At 35.2% G+C, this 17853-nt stretch overlaps 3 protein-coding genes and 1 pseudogene across 4 annotated transcripts; 2 read left to right on the top strand and 2 right to left on the bottom strand.

Moving 5' to 3' along the window:
* The first annotated feature begins 610 nt into the window (after positions 1-610).
* LOC141826573 (ADP-ribosylation factor) lies at positions 611-4166 on the top strand. The gene is made up of 7 exons (XM_074713832.1): positions 611-780; positions 1152-1304; positions 2299-2369; positions 2695-2814; positions 3240-3358; positions 3818-3899; positions 3966-4166. Exons 2-7 carry the CDS (start codon positions 1157-1159, stop codon positions 3969-3971), a joined length of 546 nt encoding a protein of 181 aa, XP_074569933.1. The 5' UTR covers positions 611-780; positions 1152-1156; the 3' UTR covers positions 3972-4166.
* Positions 4167-5008: 842 nt separating this feature from the next.
* Positions 5009-5681, bottom strand: LOC141826083 (EH domain-containing protein 1-like). The gene is made up of 5 exons (XM_074713338.1): positions 5603-5681; positions 5449-5506; positions 5314-5366; positions 5196-5238; positions 5009-5114 (listed from the first exon to the last, which is right to left on the bottom strand). Exons 1-5 carry the CDS (start codon positions 5675-5677, stop codon positions 5014-5016), a joined length of 330 nt encoding a protein of 109 aa, XP_074569439.1. The 5' UTR covers positions 5678-5681; the 3' UTR covers positions 5009-5013.
* A 3897-nt stretch (positions 5682-9578) lies between these two features.
* On the bottom strand, positions 9579-10110 carry LOC141825986 (chaperone protein dnaJ 20, chloroplastic-like; annotated as a pseudogene).
* A 3308-nt stretch (positions 10111-13418) lies between these two features.
* Positions 13419-16477, top strand: LOC141826636 (protein ETHYLENE-INSENSITIVE 3-like 1a). Of its 2 annotated transcripts, none has more exons than XM_074713900.1 (2): positions 13419-13786; positions 14339-16477. In XM_074713900.1, the coding sequence occupies exon 2, from the start codon at positions 14404-14406 to the stop codon at positions 16219-16221; it is 1818 nt and encodes a 605-aa protein (XP_074570001.1). In that variant the 5' UTR covers positions 13419-13786; positions 14339-14403; the 3' UTR covers positions 16222-16477. The 2 variants fall into 2 exon arrangements, with proteins under 2 accessions (XP_074570001.1, XP_074570003.1); XM_074713902.1 differs by having other exon boundaries at positions 14331-16477.
* The last annotated feature ends 1376 nt before the right edge of the window (positions 16478-17853 follow it).

Raw genomic sequence — 17853 nt, 5'->3', positions numbered from 1 at the left:
AGAGGCTATTGGATGATAAATCGGTTTCCTGTCCGGCCATCCATATGGGATCTGAATAGAAACCAACTAATTGCCTTGCCAGTTTTATCCTTTTTATTATTTTAATCAATTTTAGGAACTCACAATTTATTCAGTCTTTTTATATTTTTCCCATCCAAATTTTAGATATTTTAAACTTACCTCTAACGGTAACCTCTTTTTCATTTTGATCCTTCTCGCACCAAGACATTTTTTTGAAAAATAAAGGATTAATATATCAAGTAATTTTAATTAAAATTACTTTAAATAATTTAAATTAAAACTACTATAATTATTATATGTAGTAGTAATTTTAATTAAAATTTCCGGAATATAAAATATAGGATGAAGTGTCTTTTTAATATCTTCTTTAATATGAAGCGCTTGTTGAGGATATCGAAAATAAGCAGGACATTTTTGAACTTTTGCTAAAACTTTGTGGGTCTGGTTGCGAGACAAAGACTCTTGGGGAACGCCTCAACGTTCATTTATTCTCTAATTATTTAATTATTCCGTAATTAATTGCATTTTAATTAAGAATTGAGGTATAAACATTTTCCCACTTCGGCAGTCACGTGGCGATGCCAAATCGCACGTGCCTTGGGCTTCTCTCGATCTTTAAGCGAAGAGGCCGTCGCCGTGCCGCCTTCCTCGTCCAATAGAGCTACGAAGAAGAGGAAGGCGAAGAAGAGGAAGGCGAAGAAGAGGCGTCCCTCCGCCAGATCGATCTCTCTGCTTCGGCTCCGTCGCTGAGTTCTGCAGGTACTCGAGTTTTCCTCTCTCTCGTTCCTGTGATATTCTCATGTAGTTGGAATTGTCGTTTACTCTGTAGATCCCCTCGACATCTAGCAATAACTTCTTAGGTCGTTGATTTATTGTCTCTGTTGCCCGTTTTCTCCTTCATATGTGGCGTAGGTCCTGGATCTAGACACACTCGCTGCTTTATTTCGAGATCTGCGTGTAGATCTTAACATTTTCACCATTTTGGTTTGGTAATCCGAATTCGATGATATAGGTCTTCTAATAGATCTCTCCATCCGTGTTTGAAACCTTTTTTTTAAATAAAAAAGTTTTTTCCTATAATTCAGATCTAGCAATCCTTACTTATGGGTTGTCTAACTGCTGAGGAACAGGAACTATGGGTCTCACCTTCACAAAGTTGTTCAGTCGCCTCTTTGCAAAGAAAGAGATGCGGATCCTGATGGTCGGTCTCGACGCCGCTGGTAAGACAACCATCCTCTACAAGCTCAAGCTTGGAGAAATAGTCACTACCATTCCCACTATCGGTGAGCCATTTATCTCCCTATTTATTTCTGTTTCACTGTATCGGTAGTTTCCAGGTATTGGCTATGCGAAAGTATTTAATATTTGCTTAAAATGTTTGTTATTCTTCTATCGGTGCTTGTTTGCGTGAATATACGCAGAATGGATCTATTTAACTAAGGATTCTTCTTTTATTTAGTTAATTAGTTTGACAATTAGATAATGTTATGACTTTTGTTTTCTTGGTTCTTTTAGTCATACCTGTGCAAATATTAGCGTGCATTTTCTTCTCATTTGACAAAAGTTGGAACTTGGACCAGCAAGAGTAGGCATTTACTCTAGTATGTATTTATATTAGCATCTCATGAACAGAAGCAAATAATTGTTTAGCATTTCGTTTTTTTCCTAACATTCTTAGTCCAGTTTTCCAAGGAAAAAATAGAAAAAAATATTCTAAAAATAATTGCCCTGGACTCATACATTGGATGCTATTTAATTTATTTTTCTTCCTGCGTGCCTCTGTGGGAAAATAAAGCAAAAGTTTTCCAGTTTACATTTATCATGGGAAAGTGTGGTGGTAATATTTCTGTCCCTTACACTGTCTTGCTTGTAAATCTTTGTGTATAAATTGAAATTGGTTCTATTATTCTGGATTCTTAAATAGTCCCTCTAATGATATGGATATATTTTCTTGAACAGAAGATGGTGTGCTAATGTTGAAAGAGGACATAAATTCTTGTTCTAATAGTTGAATTAATTAGTTTGAAAGACGTGATATCACTTAGAGGTAGAGGAACAAGGATGGATTTACTTTAACATGACCAGGAGAGATCTAATGAATTTGGTTTTGGCAATGTGATTTTATATGGACCTCAATAATGGAATAACCAAATAAGATCCATAAAATGAATCTCAGATAGTTGAGAAATGCAATTTATTGTTGCTAATAACAAACTTAAATGGTTCCAAGAGGAGGATTTGTGTTGGTCATGTTAGAGATTTGATGTTTTTGTGCAGGGTTCAATGTGGAAACTGTTGAGTATAAGAATATTAGCTTCACTGTTTGGGATGTTGGTGGTCAAGACAAGGTAAGGTTGCCATTATTTTTCTTATTTATTTTATTTTATTACCTTTTGTAATTGTGTAAGAGTACATACTCAAATTGTTTGTTTAACTATCATGGTTTTTATGAGAGTTTGCTGATGCTGTTTGACTTACAATACCTATTCAAGCATGTGTTTACCAGATTCTTCTGGGTGTTTATTCTCAAAGCCAAACAATTTTCATTATATTCAATTAAATGGAATATCATTCCTTATCATTAATCTTATTTAACTATATTGTTGAAGGCAATCATTAAGTTTTTCTTGGATCTAATTAATTACTGTTGTGATGATGTATTCTGCAAAACAGATCAGACCTCTTTGGAGGCATTACTTTCAGAATACTCAGGGCCTTATTTTTGTCGTTGATAGTAATGACAGAGATCGAGTTGTTGAAGCAAGGGATGAGCTCCACAGAATGCTTAATGAGGTGAATTTATCTTTATTAGATCTTTTCAATGCAGTTAGCAATTTGATAGTAGTAATAAATACAATGCTATACCCTTATTAGCAACTATGTTGATGCTATCTCTTCGGTGTGCTTTTGAAAAATTCCTAACAGGAGGACATTTAAATTATACTTCCCCAAAAATTGGAGTAAATATGCATTTATGCAATTTCAGGTTTCCACAATATACTATCGTGATGAAGTATTTATCATATTTCTTACTATGATGGATATGAATTTTATTGTGATATGCCCAATGCAGTAGTAAACACACTTCTTACTATGATAGTTATGTTATATAATTTTCTGTCCATGTACACTTTCTGCAAAGTTAGTTTCGTTCCTGCAATTTGGAAAAGGTTTTTAATTTTGTGTTTTTTTTTTTTTTTTTTTTTTTGTATGGGAAGGATGAATTACGGGATGCTGTGTTGCTTGTTTTTGCGAACAAACAAGACCTTCCAAATGCAATGAATGCAGCTGAAATCACGGACAAGCTCGGTCTTAATTCCCTGCGCCAACGACACTGGTAAGCCATTCTTGCTAGTGTTAAGCTTGAATTCCATTGCTGAAGTTGTTCTAGTATTGCAAAGTCGCATAAGTTATGACTTATTAAAATCTAAGATATAATGTAAATAAATTGCACAGCACTGTCACGTCCATATTGTTAAATAACCTTGAATATATAGATAAATCTTGTATAAGCATTCCAAACTAGAAAGATTCTTATTCTTATGAAAGTAAATTATTTTATGTCTAATGTGTTTACAGTGTTACAGTGTTGGGTTTATTATCCCTCTAAAGTAACCATAAGTCTCTTCAACTGGTCTATAATTTGTAACATTCAGATAGGATTTGGCCAACGCTCGTTATGCTTGTTCACAATTTGAAGACCATAACATGAACCTTAGCAAAACATTTATGACTAAGAAGATCATTCATCGTTGTCCTGCCTAACTTGGCACCCCCTTTGTGTCATCTTCTTCAGGTACATCCAGAGCACCTGTGCCACTTCTGGCGAGGGCTTGTACGAGGGGCTCGATTGGCTCTCCAGCAACATCGCTAGCAAGGTATTTCTTCCACATCCTTTCTCGATTTTACTCAATGCCATTACCGATCTTCTGCTCGTTTACCAGGCTTGACGTTACCCAGAATGCCTACGAGCATGTTCGACGATCTTTCTTTAGCTCGGGTAATTTCTAGCTTATCTTCTGCCGACTATTTTTCCAATGCTTTTACTGTTTCGCATTTTAAGTTTTTGTTGCTCAGAAATATAGTCTTGTTGGCTAATGGCTACTTATCCAATTGCATTTGTGGTTGCTAGTTATTTTTCTAAATGAATGCTTATTAATTTGTATCATTAACAAAGAATGTCTAGGGTCCCTGCTGTTAGGGGTGCAAACGAATCGAATCGAACCGAATAATAGAAAAATATTGATATTCGAATTCGAACTCGAAACATATATTTGATATTCGAATTCGATAAGTTCAAAATATCAATAGTTTTGGCTCGAGTTCGTTCGAAATAGGATTCGATTCGAATTATTCGAACCTTATTCGAGTTCGATTCGAATTATTCGAACCTTATTCGAGTTCGATTCAAATTATTCAAACCTAAATTTAATTATATTCACACTAAAATTATGTGCAACACAATAAAAATAAAACCTAAACAACACAATAATTACATATTATAGACAAAATAAAAATATAAAACAGATGAAACTTAAATAACACAACATATATAAAATAAAAACATACAATACAATAATTATACAACATAGACAATAAAAATACACAACACAATAATTACAGTATACAAAAATCAAATTCGGATAAGACCTACAAAATAATCGGCGTATGAACACATTTTCAGACATGGTTACCATATGTCTGAAAATTTTGAACTCAGACCATATGAACACATTTCATTGTTTATTAATGCAATAATAACACCTGAGTATCAGGTCCCATTATGATCTTGCAACCATGTAGTTTTGCCTCCAGAGGAAGTGTCTTGTCTTTCCATCTTCTCCATGGAAGCTCCCATGTCATGAACAAACTTTAAGGACCCTAAGAGTCGATTTAGAAAGTTAAATAGCGCAATGACTTCATTTCTTTGCAGCTGCAGCTGAAAATCCAGAGATTGAGTTACATTATGAATGTATCCATATGATTGAAGAATTAGCATGAACAGAAGCAAACAGAGGGAAGAAGTACCTTCTTTGCAAATTTTGAACTGAACCATTGGAATGTTGATGGAGGACTTTGTGGCTCGGAGTTCACTAAGAAAGATTAACAATAAGTTCTTATCCAATATGAAAATACTTAAGTAGAAAATTTGGCATACATAAGAATTTCTATACCATCTAGCTCAGAATCAACTCTCTTTTGTGATTGTTTATTTCTCTATCAAATAAGAGAGAGTTAGAATAGTTAATGACTACTAAATTTAGTAGTTCAGAAAACCTTGGCCTGACTTACAGTGAGCAAAACATCCAAACCTTCCATCATTGGAGGATTCAATTTTTCCAAATCTACAAAAGGAGGGAATATAGTTTATTATTAATTCAAATTTCATATGAGATATGAAGCCGTATTTAAAAATTCACAGTTTACCTGCATGAGCAAGTGCATCTTGAGTGATTTCGCTTCCTGCTTGTGCTAAAGACACAAGCTGATAAAATAAAAAATAAGACAGCGACAGAATTATGCATTCTTATCAACATCAACGATATTGAAGCAAGGGAAAAAAAAAGATGTCACAAGAAACCTGCATGGCTGTAATGAACTCTCTAAATCCCAGAAAACCTTGGCACTTAGAGTCCGCAATTGCCCATACCTTCATTAAAGTTTGGTAGGAACATTGGTTACTGATTATATCTTCACAGGTTTGAAGAAAGAATATCGCTCATGCTAATGTATCAAAGCAGTCCATATATAGAAACTGAAAATAACTAGCAAGTACAAATAAATGAATTACAAAATAGTTGAATAATCAAACAACACGATCATAAAAGAGTAGCACCATTATCCCTAATTAGGAAACCTTCAAGTGAGCTTTAGATTAGGAAGCAGGGAAGTGCTCGCGTTCCTCTAGCACTCAGTTAGGGTCGAAGCCGAAGGGCGGAAGCAGGGAGAGAGTCGGAGACACCGTCGTAGAAAAGGTAGACCTCGAGAGGGCGGCGTCCGATATCCAGAGAAAGAGGGAAGCGCTTGCGTTCCTCTAGTCTCACGCTCAGTTACAGGGTCGAAGGGCGCTCGGTCGAGGGTCGACGACGACGAGGGAACCCTATTTCGCTTCCGCCGTCACTGCTCGGTAGGGTTTGTGGCCGAAGGGTTGTGCGAAGGGTTAATAAGGATAGGGAATTTAGGGTTTGTAAATGGATATCAATGATCAATCTATTACCCGTTAACCCAATAAGTCTATTAACCCATTAAACTCATTTAATAATACTGCTATTAATGGATTCAAAATTTAAATCCAAAAGCTCGCGAGCGGCTCGCGAATACTTGAACACAATATTATAGATTCGAATTCGGCTCGAATAATTATTCGAACATGTTCGAGTTCGGCTCGAATTCGATAATTTCGAATACGAATCAAATATTATTCAAACTGGCTCGAAAAGCTCGCGAGCCGGCTCGATTCGTTTGCACCCCTACCTGCTGTTCCTAACGATGATACATTGTACGTTCATCCGAGCATTAATATTTTTTTATTTTCAATTTGATCTAAATATTATAACTTAAATTTTAAATTTTATGTCTATATGATATATTTACATCTCTAATTAATTACACTGCACTGGAGAGGGCGTAGATCTCAGCCGTACATTGAAATAAACAAGAGAGAAAAGTAACCCTCATCATGCGTTGCATGACTTCTAGAAGGATTCTTTGCCTGTGGATTAGGTTTGGTTTCTGGAATTAAAAGGGAATTAATTAATTAAAGGTTTTTTTGGACCATTATCCTAATGGCTCCTCCTAATATGGGGAAATTCTTTACGAGCACCTTAAAGGGGGTGTTTGGTTGGGGGTTATCATGGATAACCTTGGTTATCTATCCAAGGTTATCAACTTGGTTCAGGTTATGATTGATTCCCAAGTAATACAACATCACCGCCACATCAGCAAATGAGTTATAACCCGGTAATGTGATTACCTTGACAGCCTAAGGTTTTCTACGATTCCTGAGGTTAACAAAAAATTTTCCATGATTACCTTCCGATTTTAAAACTAAGTCAATTAAAAGGTAATGAAATCTAATTAAAATCAAATTATTTAATTCAATAAATTTTAATTTAAATATTTATAAATTTAAAAATAAATTTATTTTAAATTTAAAAATAAAATTAATGGATTATATTTATTAATTTAATGAATTATTTTATTAAAATAATTATTTTAATAAATTAATTTTAAAAATATATTTTTTTAAATTTAAAAAAAATGAAATTAACAAATTATATTGATTAATTTAATAAATTATTTTATTAAAATAATTAATTTTAATAAATTGTTTTATTAAAATAAATTTAACAGATTTTTTAAAGTTCCATTGAAATAAATATTTCTTACCTATTAAGTAAACATAATTATTTTAGATTTGAGGGCGTATTTTGATAATAAAAACTTAACAAAATATATTATTTTAATAGTTTTCTTAAATGAAAAGGACTAGTTTCAATTGGACCGATTTATTAAACACTTGTCGAATCCTAAATTATGATTCTAAATCTTAATTTGTTAACTTTACAATCTATATGATTGAACAAATTGACCAAGTTAATTCAACCGGTTTAACTACATGTGACACGATCTATTTAATCAGAGTAAGTATGCAAGTTTTCTAGTGGCTTTTTTAATTAATTAGACTTATCCTGAATGAGTTTTGAGGAAAAAATAAAACGAAGACAATATATTAGTTTAGATAATTATGCATATTTTTAAAAAGAAAAATTCACATCATAAAAACATATGGGTAAAAATTAAAAGGATGTCCTTTTATTTTTAAATCATGAGTTTTCTATTTTGATTTTTTATTAAAAAGGCTTCCTACTTCACTGCTGTATTATTATTATCTTCTATTTAAAAATTTTATTTAATTTTTACATTATAACAATTATGATTTAATAGCTATTATAATATGATTCAATTCATTATTATAACAACTAAGTAAATCATAACTATTACAATTATAATAGTTATAGCAGTTATAAAATCCTAACTAGTATAATTACAATAGTTATGATTTCATACCAAAAATATATTATACATTAAATTCAAATATTCTCATTTTTTCCAATTCTCAACCTTGTTTGTGCTGAATTCCATGTGGGACAAAGCATTTCACACAATTAGCTTAATTTAAAAAAAAAAACCTAAACCAAGATTAAAAGGACTATTAAATTATTGAAGATTGTACAAGATCTAGAAACCATATATTGTTTTTTTTTCTAGTGAAACGGGTTAGTGTTTGCTTCTCCAACACAATTAATGGACCACCTTAATTAATTATCCCACTAATTGTCCTTTTCTTCCTTAGTTATAGTAACAAGTTATTAGTTGTTCAATTATAAGTTATTTTTATAATTTATCCCACTAATTCAAGTTATTTTTATAATTTATTTAAAGTAATTTTTTCTAAAAGTTAATATTTTTAAAAAATATTATTAAAGTTTCACTACATAAGTTATGAATGGCTCGTACTAATATTATTATAAATATAACTCATTTTATTATTAAATTAACAAACTATTAATTAATTAGCATGTTGTTCCTCAATTATAATTGTAAGTCAATAATTATCAATGGAGTTTGCCCAAAGTATATAATTCTAAAAAAGTAACCACTCAATTAAGAATTTTATTTATTACAATAAATAATGATTTAAAAAACACACATATTTGACACGTGGAAGATTTTCATCATTGAGGATTAATCGTTGACTTAGATTGTGCAAGAGCCTTAGAGAATAATAATGTTTTTAAAGTTGAAAAATACTTTTATATGTTTGCTTTTGTGAAATTATTATCATTTGTTTTATTTGGAAATTTTAAGCTAAAAATATCGATTTCATTCCCATTACAAGAGTTTGAAAGCACTATTAATCCTTAATAAAAAAAAGGTCTAACGACAATGGAGATCATTTCTACTATGATTGTTTTCTATACAATTTTATAATTGAATTTGAATTCATTAAAAACGACTAATGAAAATGGAATTTGTCAACAAAATTTTATAAAATTTGAATTTAAATAATATACATTAAAGTTACATATTTCTAGCCATCAAATTATGATTTTATATAATTTAAGTTCGTATTTTGTTATGAATTTATTACAACATTTCCTATTTGAGAATAATATTGCATATTTTTAAAATTTTAATTTATGATGATAAATTATAAGGTATAGGTCAAATTATAACGAAGATGATTAAAGTAATAAGAAGAACAATTTTTTCCCTTTAATTTACAACTAAAAAAAATCCTTGTTTTTCCTCCAATCTTTTTTCTTGTCATTAAAAAGTAACTTTTAATTAATCCACAATTAGATAAGAAAGGAGTCCTTGATCGGCCTTCATCGATCTCGTTTCGGTGATATGAACACCAAATTTTTTTCCGAGATCCTTGGAAAATCTGAAATATTCTCTCCTATGGATCGTTGGATATTCATGTTCCAAGATATTTGGAGATACCGAATCTATCTCTAGATTCGCCGAATCCAAGCGCCGCCGACCGAGGATCAACTCACCGTGTCGGCGCGGCGAATCCGGCGCACGCGGCCGCCCCACGTCTCCTCCCCACCGGCCTCAGCCACGGCGGACCGCCGCCGTAGTCCGTCCAGCTGCGTCTCCCAGTTGCTTCCGCTGGCCGTCGTCGCCGCCACCCCTCCGCGCCGCCGAGCGCGGCGGTGCCGGAAGGAGACCGTCAAGCGTCCTCCGGCGATGTCGAGGTCGTAGGCGCGGCGGCGGGCGGGGTCCGACAGCACCTCGTAGGCCTCGCGCACCGCCACGAATCGCTCTGCGTGCCGGCGGCGGCGCTCCTCGCCGCCCTCGGAGCCGCATGTGTCCGGGTGCCACCGCAGGGCCAGCCGCCGGAACGCCGCGCGGATCTCCTGTGGCCCGGCCGTGTTGGGCACCGAGAGGAGCTCGTACATGGTCTGCGCGGCGGCGGCGCCGGAGGCCGAGACTTTTTACCGACCGAGGACTTCTCGTGGTGGAGATGGAGAACTTGTAGGTGACCAGAGAAGGAGAACCACCGGCCAACACCGCCATCGAACAATCTCGAGGAGGAAGAAGAAGCAAAGTAGAGAGATTTATAGAGGGGAAAAGGGAGAAATTTATCTTTTTTATTATTAAAAAATACTAAAATTGAAAGCTCCAACTTTTATTCTTCACAAATTACTAAAATGTGAATGTATTAGTGAATTTATTATTATTATTAGAAAAAAGTAGAAAATAATATTCATATATTCTAGTGGAATCATCTAGAATGGCAAACGAGTTAAATAATTCATACTTGATGCGATCTCTATTAGAAGATTAGCAAGTTGCTATGGAACTTTTACACGCTAAAGGATTTTAAAATGGTTACTAAAGAAATTTTGCACTTTTATTTAAAGATGCATCACATAACACTCATGTGGTTATCATCGTGACACATTATTAGTAGTCGTGTTCGATTGTTGAAGCGGCATGATGAATTAATTAAGGTGTCAAAGTTGTACTATATAACTTGTTGTTTTAAATTTGAAATGCTTAGAATTTCGGCTTGTTAGGCATTGAACGTATGAATATTAAGTTAAATGAATTTTGAATTTATAATTTTAATGAGGTTGAAATAATTTTAATTAAATTGAAAAAGATATTTTAATGTAACAATTCGAGTAATAATTTTGACTAAATTGTAACTAATTTACTCTATTATAAAATTATTAAAATAAAATGGAATATTACTAAAATAAAACATTTTAGACAAGAATAAAGGCACTTTTTCATTTTTGCCCTTAATTATCCGTCCCGTTCCTAAATTGGCCCTGAGATTATCACGTGCTAATAAACAGAAAAGAACTTTATAAATTTATGATTTTTTTTTCTTTTCTTTCTCATAGGAGTTGTAATTTTTCTAGTGTTATTGTTCCTTCTTTACATATTTAATAAAATATTAATTTATAATTTCCACCATTTGATATAAATAGGTAAGAATATTATTTTTTTCATTTATATATTATGGATAACTAAACTCTAAATTTTAGCTATTTTCAATCAAATCACAATAAATAGACATGGACGGATCATGAATAATATAAATTTTAAAATTTAAAAATTAAAAAACAAAAATTGTTGATGTGGGAAGATAACCAATTGATGTAAAGGCTAATGGGAAAAATAATTTAAGATTTTAAATAACAATTATTTATTTATTTAATATCTGTACCTGGACATGGCATTTGGGCCCTGGGCCTGTTCCTAGAGGCCCAACAGAAAACCCTGGCCCAATTCCAAAATCAATTCGGGTCAGTCGAGCCGATAGGGTTAGTCTGAGTTCGTTTGATTGGGTGATGTCTCTATCATCATTTTGAAAAAGACTTAACCTATGAATGAGGTAATTTTGTCGTCCATTAGGATGGCTCCCTTTGCCGAATTTTAAACTTATATAAAGGGATTCTTTAATAAAAAATTGCGTAGAGGTACTTTTAAAAACTATTAGCTCAAAGCTAGTAGGTGTGGGAGATCTCACTGACTATGAAAGGGATCTTCACTAAAACCCTCGTGAAGGAGATCTTCACTTTGATTTAATAAGGATTTCACGTAACTTTCTAGTGATTTCGAGGAGATCTCTAGCCTAGACGATGTGTTGTAGATTGAGATTACCTCGATTAGGACGGCAAATCCGCTTTCCATGACCTCAATTATGGCTAAAAGACTTCAACCATCTTCTTAACCCTAATGTGCTATGGCTCACTAAGATTTAGTTAATCCATTAAACAAGTTTTACTTTTAGTCCAAAAAATTAATAGTGTTTTATTTTGCCCTCTTTGTTATAAGTTATTAATAATTTATCCCAACTCATAAATCCTTTTTTTTTTATATCGAACCTTTAAGCTTACATCAACCACGTCCTTAACCTTTCCATCAAAGTTAAGTAGTTGACTTACCCTATTTTACAACTACAAAATATTCATCATAAATAATCATAAAAAGTCAAACATTTAATGCACTTTTTTTCTTTCTGTTGTTATCTTTATATTTTTCAAGTTAAAGCAAATGAAATAAATTAGATTAAACTAAATAATATTAAATTAAGAGGAGGCTCGATCTAAGGTATCAATAGAGTTGTAAATAAGTTGTTTTCGAGTCAAACTTTACAATGTTTAAGTTTATTTGATAAGACAGTGTCAATCTAAATCTAAAATGAACTAAGTCATTAAAATGATTATTCAAGTTTACCTTAATTTTTTTTATATGTTTGAACTTGATTGGAATAGAGTTTAATTTGTTTAAATATTATCAAATTCTCAATTTAAATTTATTTAATTATTTAAAATTTTATATTTTAAACTTATTTAGTTGATTATTAAATTTGATAATATAAATTTATTTATTAATTATTATTATTATTTATTTCATTTAATAAAAATTTTATTGATGAACATGATTCACAAATATTATTTATGAATATTAAAAAGTTTAATACACATGACTCAAGTTTTATTATTTAATTTAAAAAATTATTTAAATTTATTCATTTAATTGGTCTTTCTTCATCTAATCATAAATACAGTCATTAATTAATCATATTAATTCTGAAAATAAATTCACCAACATATCATAAAAACTTATTATAATATTTATTTCCAGGCAAATTTACACGCACAAACATAATTCTTAATATCCATTAAATGTTTAATTAAAACTATTAATGACGCCTAAAACAATCCCCTACTGTATCATAACATTATTTTTTCTCAAATATTATGCACTTTTAATAAATAAAATAAGAATTTATTCTAAATATATATTAAATTGAAAAACGCTCCTTTATTTCTAAATTATCGAGGGCAATTTTAATTCTTTATAAAAAAATATCACATTTCATTATTTAACCATGTATATTTATCTAAATATTTTATACAATTATTCTCTACAATTACTTTTTATTTAAAATTTTCATCTAATTTTTAAATTGATCTAACGAATTGTAACGTTGTAAATTACCATTTCGGATAAAAATCTGTACATTAAATATATCGAATATATTATAATAATGTAAGCTCTCAGTGCAAAATTAAAATTTAAAAATTTTAAAAAATATTAAACGATATAAAATGAATGTATTTAAGTAATTGTATGCGGTTAAATAATTTAAAAATAAAAGAGGGACTTTTGACTTCTGCCCACCAAACAAACTTGCTTCTTGTTATTTTCCGGGGGAGTGGAAAATTGAACACGGGTCGCGTGGAAACTCGATTGCTTGTCTCCATCGAACTGTGAATTAATTTTCTTCCGCAGGATGTTGCTTGTTTTTCCTATAAAAATTCAATTTTTATGCTGAAAATTAACAGGAATCAGAGGATGAGCAGTGATGCAGAGGGAACAGTAAGAGAGGTGAGGCGGCGAGCGATGGGATAAATAATGGTGGCGAAGAGGAAGAGATAAGAAGTGAGGAGGCAGGAAGGAGAGGAGAGGACCACCACCTTCTCTCTCCATTTCGTTTTCTTTCTTCGTGCCCTCTGAATTATTTTAATCTCCTTTCTTCTCCACGTCTCAATCTGAGTCTGCTGCCTCATCTTCCTCGCCGACCGTATAGCTCACCGTCTTTCCCTCGATCCGTGACCCTCTCTCTCTCTACAGCGACTCGGTTCCTTGCGTCCCAGGGAAGGCCGACGGATCGCCGCCGAGCGCGGGAAGGCGGCGTTTGAGGCTGCGGAAGCGGACAGAAGCCCGGAAGGTGCGATTTTGGGTTGTGGTTTCGCCGAAAGGCGCCGCCTTTTTTGCTGATCTTCACTGCGTTCCTGGTGGATGCGGATCTCGCTCCGCTGCTTTTGTCTTCTTGGTTTCCGCAGTTTGATGATTTTCGCCATCCCTTTTTTTCGAGCTTTTGGTGGATTGGCGACGGGGGAGCCCTAATGGCGGCAAGTAGGAAAGAAAGATGCCCTTTTGAGTTCTTAGAATTTTGACCGCCGTTCAGATTCGAAAATTTTCGCTAATGATTTCTCGAATTCATGATTTGCGTTGTCGATTTTACTATTTTTTTCCTTGAAATTATTGCGAGAACCCTAGTTTTTGCAGGGCAGAAACGATCTATTTCTTCAAGAAAGATTCATTTTTTAAGCTTTTATATTCTGCGATCACAATTATATGGTATGATCTGTTCTCTGTAGTACCTTTCCTTTCAACAGCAATTCCATGGAAAAATGGAAGCGAGCAAATTCTTCATTTCTTGTTTTGTTCTTGTTCCAGAATACTTCTTCAATCTCAAAAATTCTTTTTAGAATTGCAGGAGGAAAGGAAACATCTGTTCTATACAGAAAGCCTACAACTTCTCCATCGTTCATCTTGTTGATCATGGGGACACTGCTGGTGGAAGACATGGCATATCCATGTGGCTCAAACTATGCTCAAATCTTCCCCTCCCACAACAAAAAGAGTACTGGTTTCAGTAGCTTCCTTCCTCCGCCTTCGATGGCCGGATGCGTGGTGGGAGGAGAGGGAGATCTCGTCGACATGCCCCCGGAGAGCTTTGCCGACGCCGGCGACGAAGAAAGCGACGAGGACATCGACATCGAAGAGCTCGAACGACGCATGTGGAGGGACCGGATGAGATTGAAGCGCTTGAAAGAGCAGCAGCAGAGCAAAGGCAAGGACTTGGGTGATGCAGCCAAGTCGGGCCAATCCCAAGAACACGCTCGCCGGAAGAAGATGTCCCGGGCGCAAGACGGAATTCTCAAGTACATGCTGAAGATGATGGAGGTCTGCAACGCTCAGGGCTTCGTCTACGGCATAATTCCTGAGAAGGGCAAGCCTGTGAGTGGTGCCTCTGATAATCTCCGGGCTTGGTGGAAAGAGAAGGTCAGGTTCGATCGGAATGGCCCGGCTGCTATCGATAAATACCGAGCAGAGCACTCTGTTCCTGGCTCCGCCGGCGATTTCAACTGGGGCACTGCTACCTCTCATTCATTGCAGGAGCTTCAAGACACAACCCTGGGCTCTCTTCTGTCGGCTCTTATGCAGCACTGCGATCCACCGCAGCGGCGATTTCCTCTCGAGAAAGGATTGCCGCCGCCATGGTGGCCTACCGGGCGAGAGCAATGGTGGGCTCAATTGGGCATCCTGAATGATCAAGGACCACCGCCCTACAAGAAACCGCACGATCTTAAGAAGGCCTGGAAGGTCAGCGTCTTGACGGCGGTGATCAAGCATATGTCTCCTGACATCGAGAAGATCCGCCGGCTCGTAAGGCAGTCGAAATGCCTCCAAGACAAGATGACTGCCAAGGAGAGTGCAACCTGGCTTGCGGTCGTCAAGCAGGAAGAGGAAATGTATATGAAGTTGCATCCAGAAGCTCGCCCGCCCCCATCCACGGGGAGCGGTATCACCGGAGCATTCTCCTTCAACGGCGGCAGCGGCAGTGAGTACGATGTCGAAGGCGTTGAAGAAGGCAAAAGTAGCGAGGTCAACATGTTCGACCTGAGAGTTACTGCTGGCAATGGTGGGAGGTTTGTTAAGTCTGCTCCAATGAAGGAAGAAGAAACTGAAATTGAGTTCATTCAGAAGAGAACTTTTACTACACCCGATTCGGGGATGAACCAGAGGATCTATACCTGTGAAAATGTGGTCTGTCCGCATAACGACGTTCGCCATGGATTTCTCGATAGGAATGCTAGAAACAGTCACCAATATGCTTGCAAGCTTCAGAACACTCTTCCTGCTGGTATTGAGATTGTGAAGAACAAGCCTTTGGTTCATCCTTTGCTATCGGATACCGCACAGAATCCTTCTTCGATCGGATCAAGTCACAATCCGATCGACATAACCGACTTGGGCATTCCTTCTGATGGGCAGAAATCAATCGATGAGCTGATGAACTTGTACGAAAGCAATATCAACGGAAGCAAGAACTTCAATGTTGGATATCTGACCATGTTTGAAGAACAGAACGGCCTTCATACTAGAAACAAGATGCAATACAACTTATTCGAACAAGGCCTCTTTGAAGAAGTCGATAGCTTGGTGGAGCAATCACAGTATCAGTATGCTAGGGAAAGCATGGCACACTTGCAGCAACAACTCAATGAGGTTGGAATGGAATACTCAGACACCATGCGTGGTAGTGCTATCGAGGTTTCTTTGCAGAAGCAAGGTGGATTCAACTGGTTCTGTTGAAAGAAATGGTAGGAAGCTAGTTAGATCGTAACGACCGCGGATCATTCATGGAGTTCCAACACCCTCTAAATCTCCCTCAAGGTGATCTCCCTACGGTTAAACTCATGCATTTTGCCTTGTTATATCGCAAACCAAATATTACTATGTCAAGTATGATATTTGCATTAGTGTGGTTAGTGCTGATCGATCGATACTTGTATCCGATCAGCGTTATAAATAACCGATGATGTTTCGATATATATTTTGATTGTGCTCCTGTTCCTGTCTTTGTTGTAAATATTGTGCAAAATCTATGAAGTTCAGATCTATGAAACCAAGAACTTGCTGTGTCTCAATTCTTTGCTTTGTGCAGCATTAGCAAATTCCACAGCCATCAGCCAGTCGTGTTCGGTGTTCGAGTGTCGGCATTCGACACCGATACACAGTGGCTAGGTAGGCAAAGAATCTAGCTAGGAAAGAGGCCTTGAGAAGTCATGGAAAGATAAGTTAGGCATATGTGATCAATCCACCAAAGCTTGACAAACTGCCTACCTTTCCATGCTTTCTTTCTATCTTCAGTGCTCTCCATCTCATCTCTCACTTTGAAAGCTAAGTGGAGTGAAGGCTTTAGGACTTTTACTAGGCAAACACTAACCACATTCACACACTCCTTTGTCGGTCGGTCGGTCGGTCAAAATGGCAAATTCTCGCAAAGGATGGTGATGGTTTTGAAGTGATTTCGTGCTTTCACCGAACTCATCGTGTCAATGTCGAAAGCATACCAAATCGTAGTCGAAGGTGCAGAAGATGATGACTAGGAGAAGACTTTGATTCACCTAATGAGTGACCTAACTTGATTCCCTTTTGTGGGGGGCACTAGAATTCTACCTGATTGAGCTGCTTAAGTGACAAAGTTGCAAGTGTTTGTGGGGCATACTGAGCTGCACAAGAACCATGTGCGTGCCATTCTATTGAGTTGAGACAAATACAACTGGACGATGACGATGATGACGACGACAATGATTGAGGCCGCTATAGCAAATACCTACATTAAAGAATTCTGAGTTCAGAACAAACTTTTGGAAGAAAAACAACAAAACTTTCCACAAAGAGAGATCTGAATTCCTCTCCATTAGGGTTTCCCTAGTCTAAACAATAAAAAAACCCTAAACCCTACAACCAGCTGCCTTGATTGCTATGAAAGGAGGAAGATCTAAACAATTTCCTGTCGATCAAATATAAATTTTGCAGTCAATTTTTTGTTTGAAATTTTCCTGAAAGCCACGTTTTCTGATGCATTTATCTCCAACAGTATGATTGATACTCCCTGCCTACTTTGTTGTCTGATTGATACTTTGTCTTCGTTCTTTTTAACTCTCTCGTGGAGTCTTTTTCCGAGTAGAATGGAGTCATCGATAGGAACTTGAAGAAAAGTTCGAAAATAGATACTGAAGTAAGTGATCCCATGCAAGATCGATTTGAGATCAGAATTGGATTATGATCCTATTAAAAATTTTTAAAAATTTAATTTAGTATTGGATAAAATGATCCAATTGATCGTAAAATAAATTTATATATATTTTAATGAGATAATTTTGTTAGAATTAAAAAAAAATCTATCTAAATTATCTTTTAGAATTAATTGAATTAATT

Source organism: Curcuma longa, chromosome 4, assembly GCF_044706935.1.
Source record: "Curcuma longa cultivar G26 ecotype Majalengka, Jawa Barat chromosome 4, ITB_CL_G26_1.1, whole genome shotgun sequence".
Lineage (NCBI taxonomy): Eukaryota > Viridiplantae > Streptophyta > Magnoliopsida > Zingiberales > Zingiberaceae > Curcuma > Curcuma longa.
Note: the sequence above shows the minus strand (reverse complement) of the source record. Positions and strands in the feature narration are given on the sequence as shown.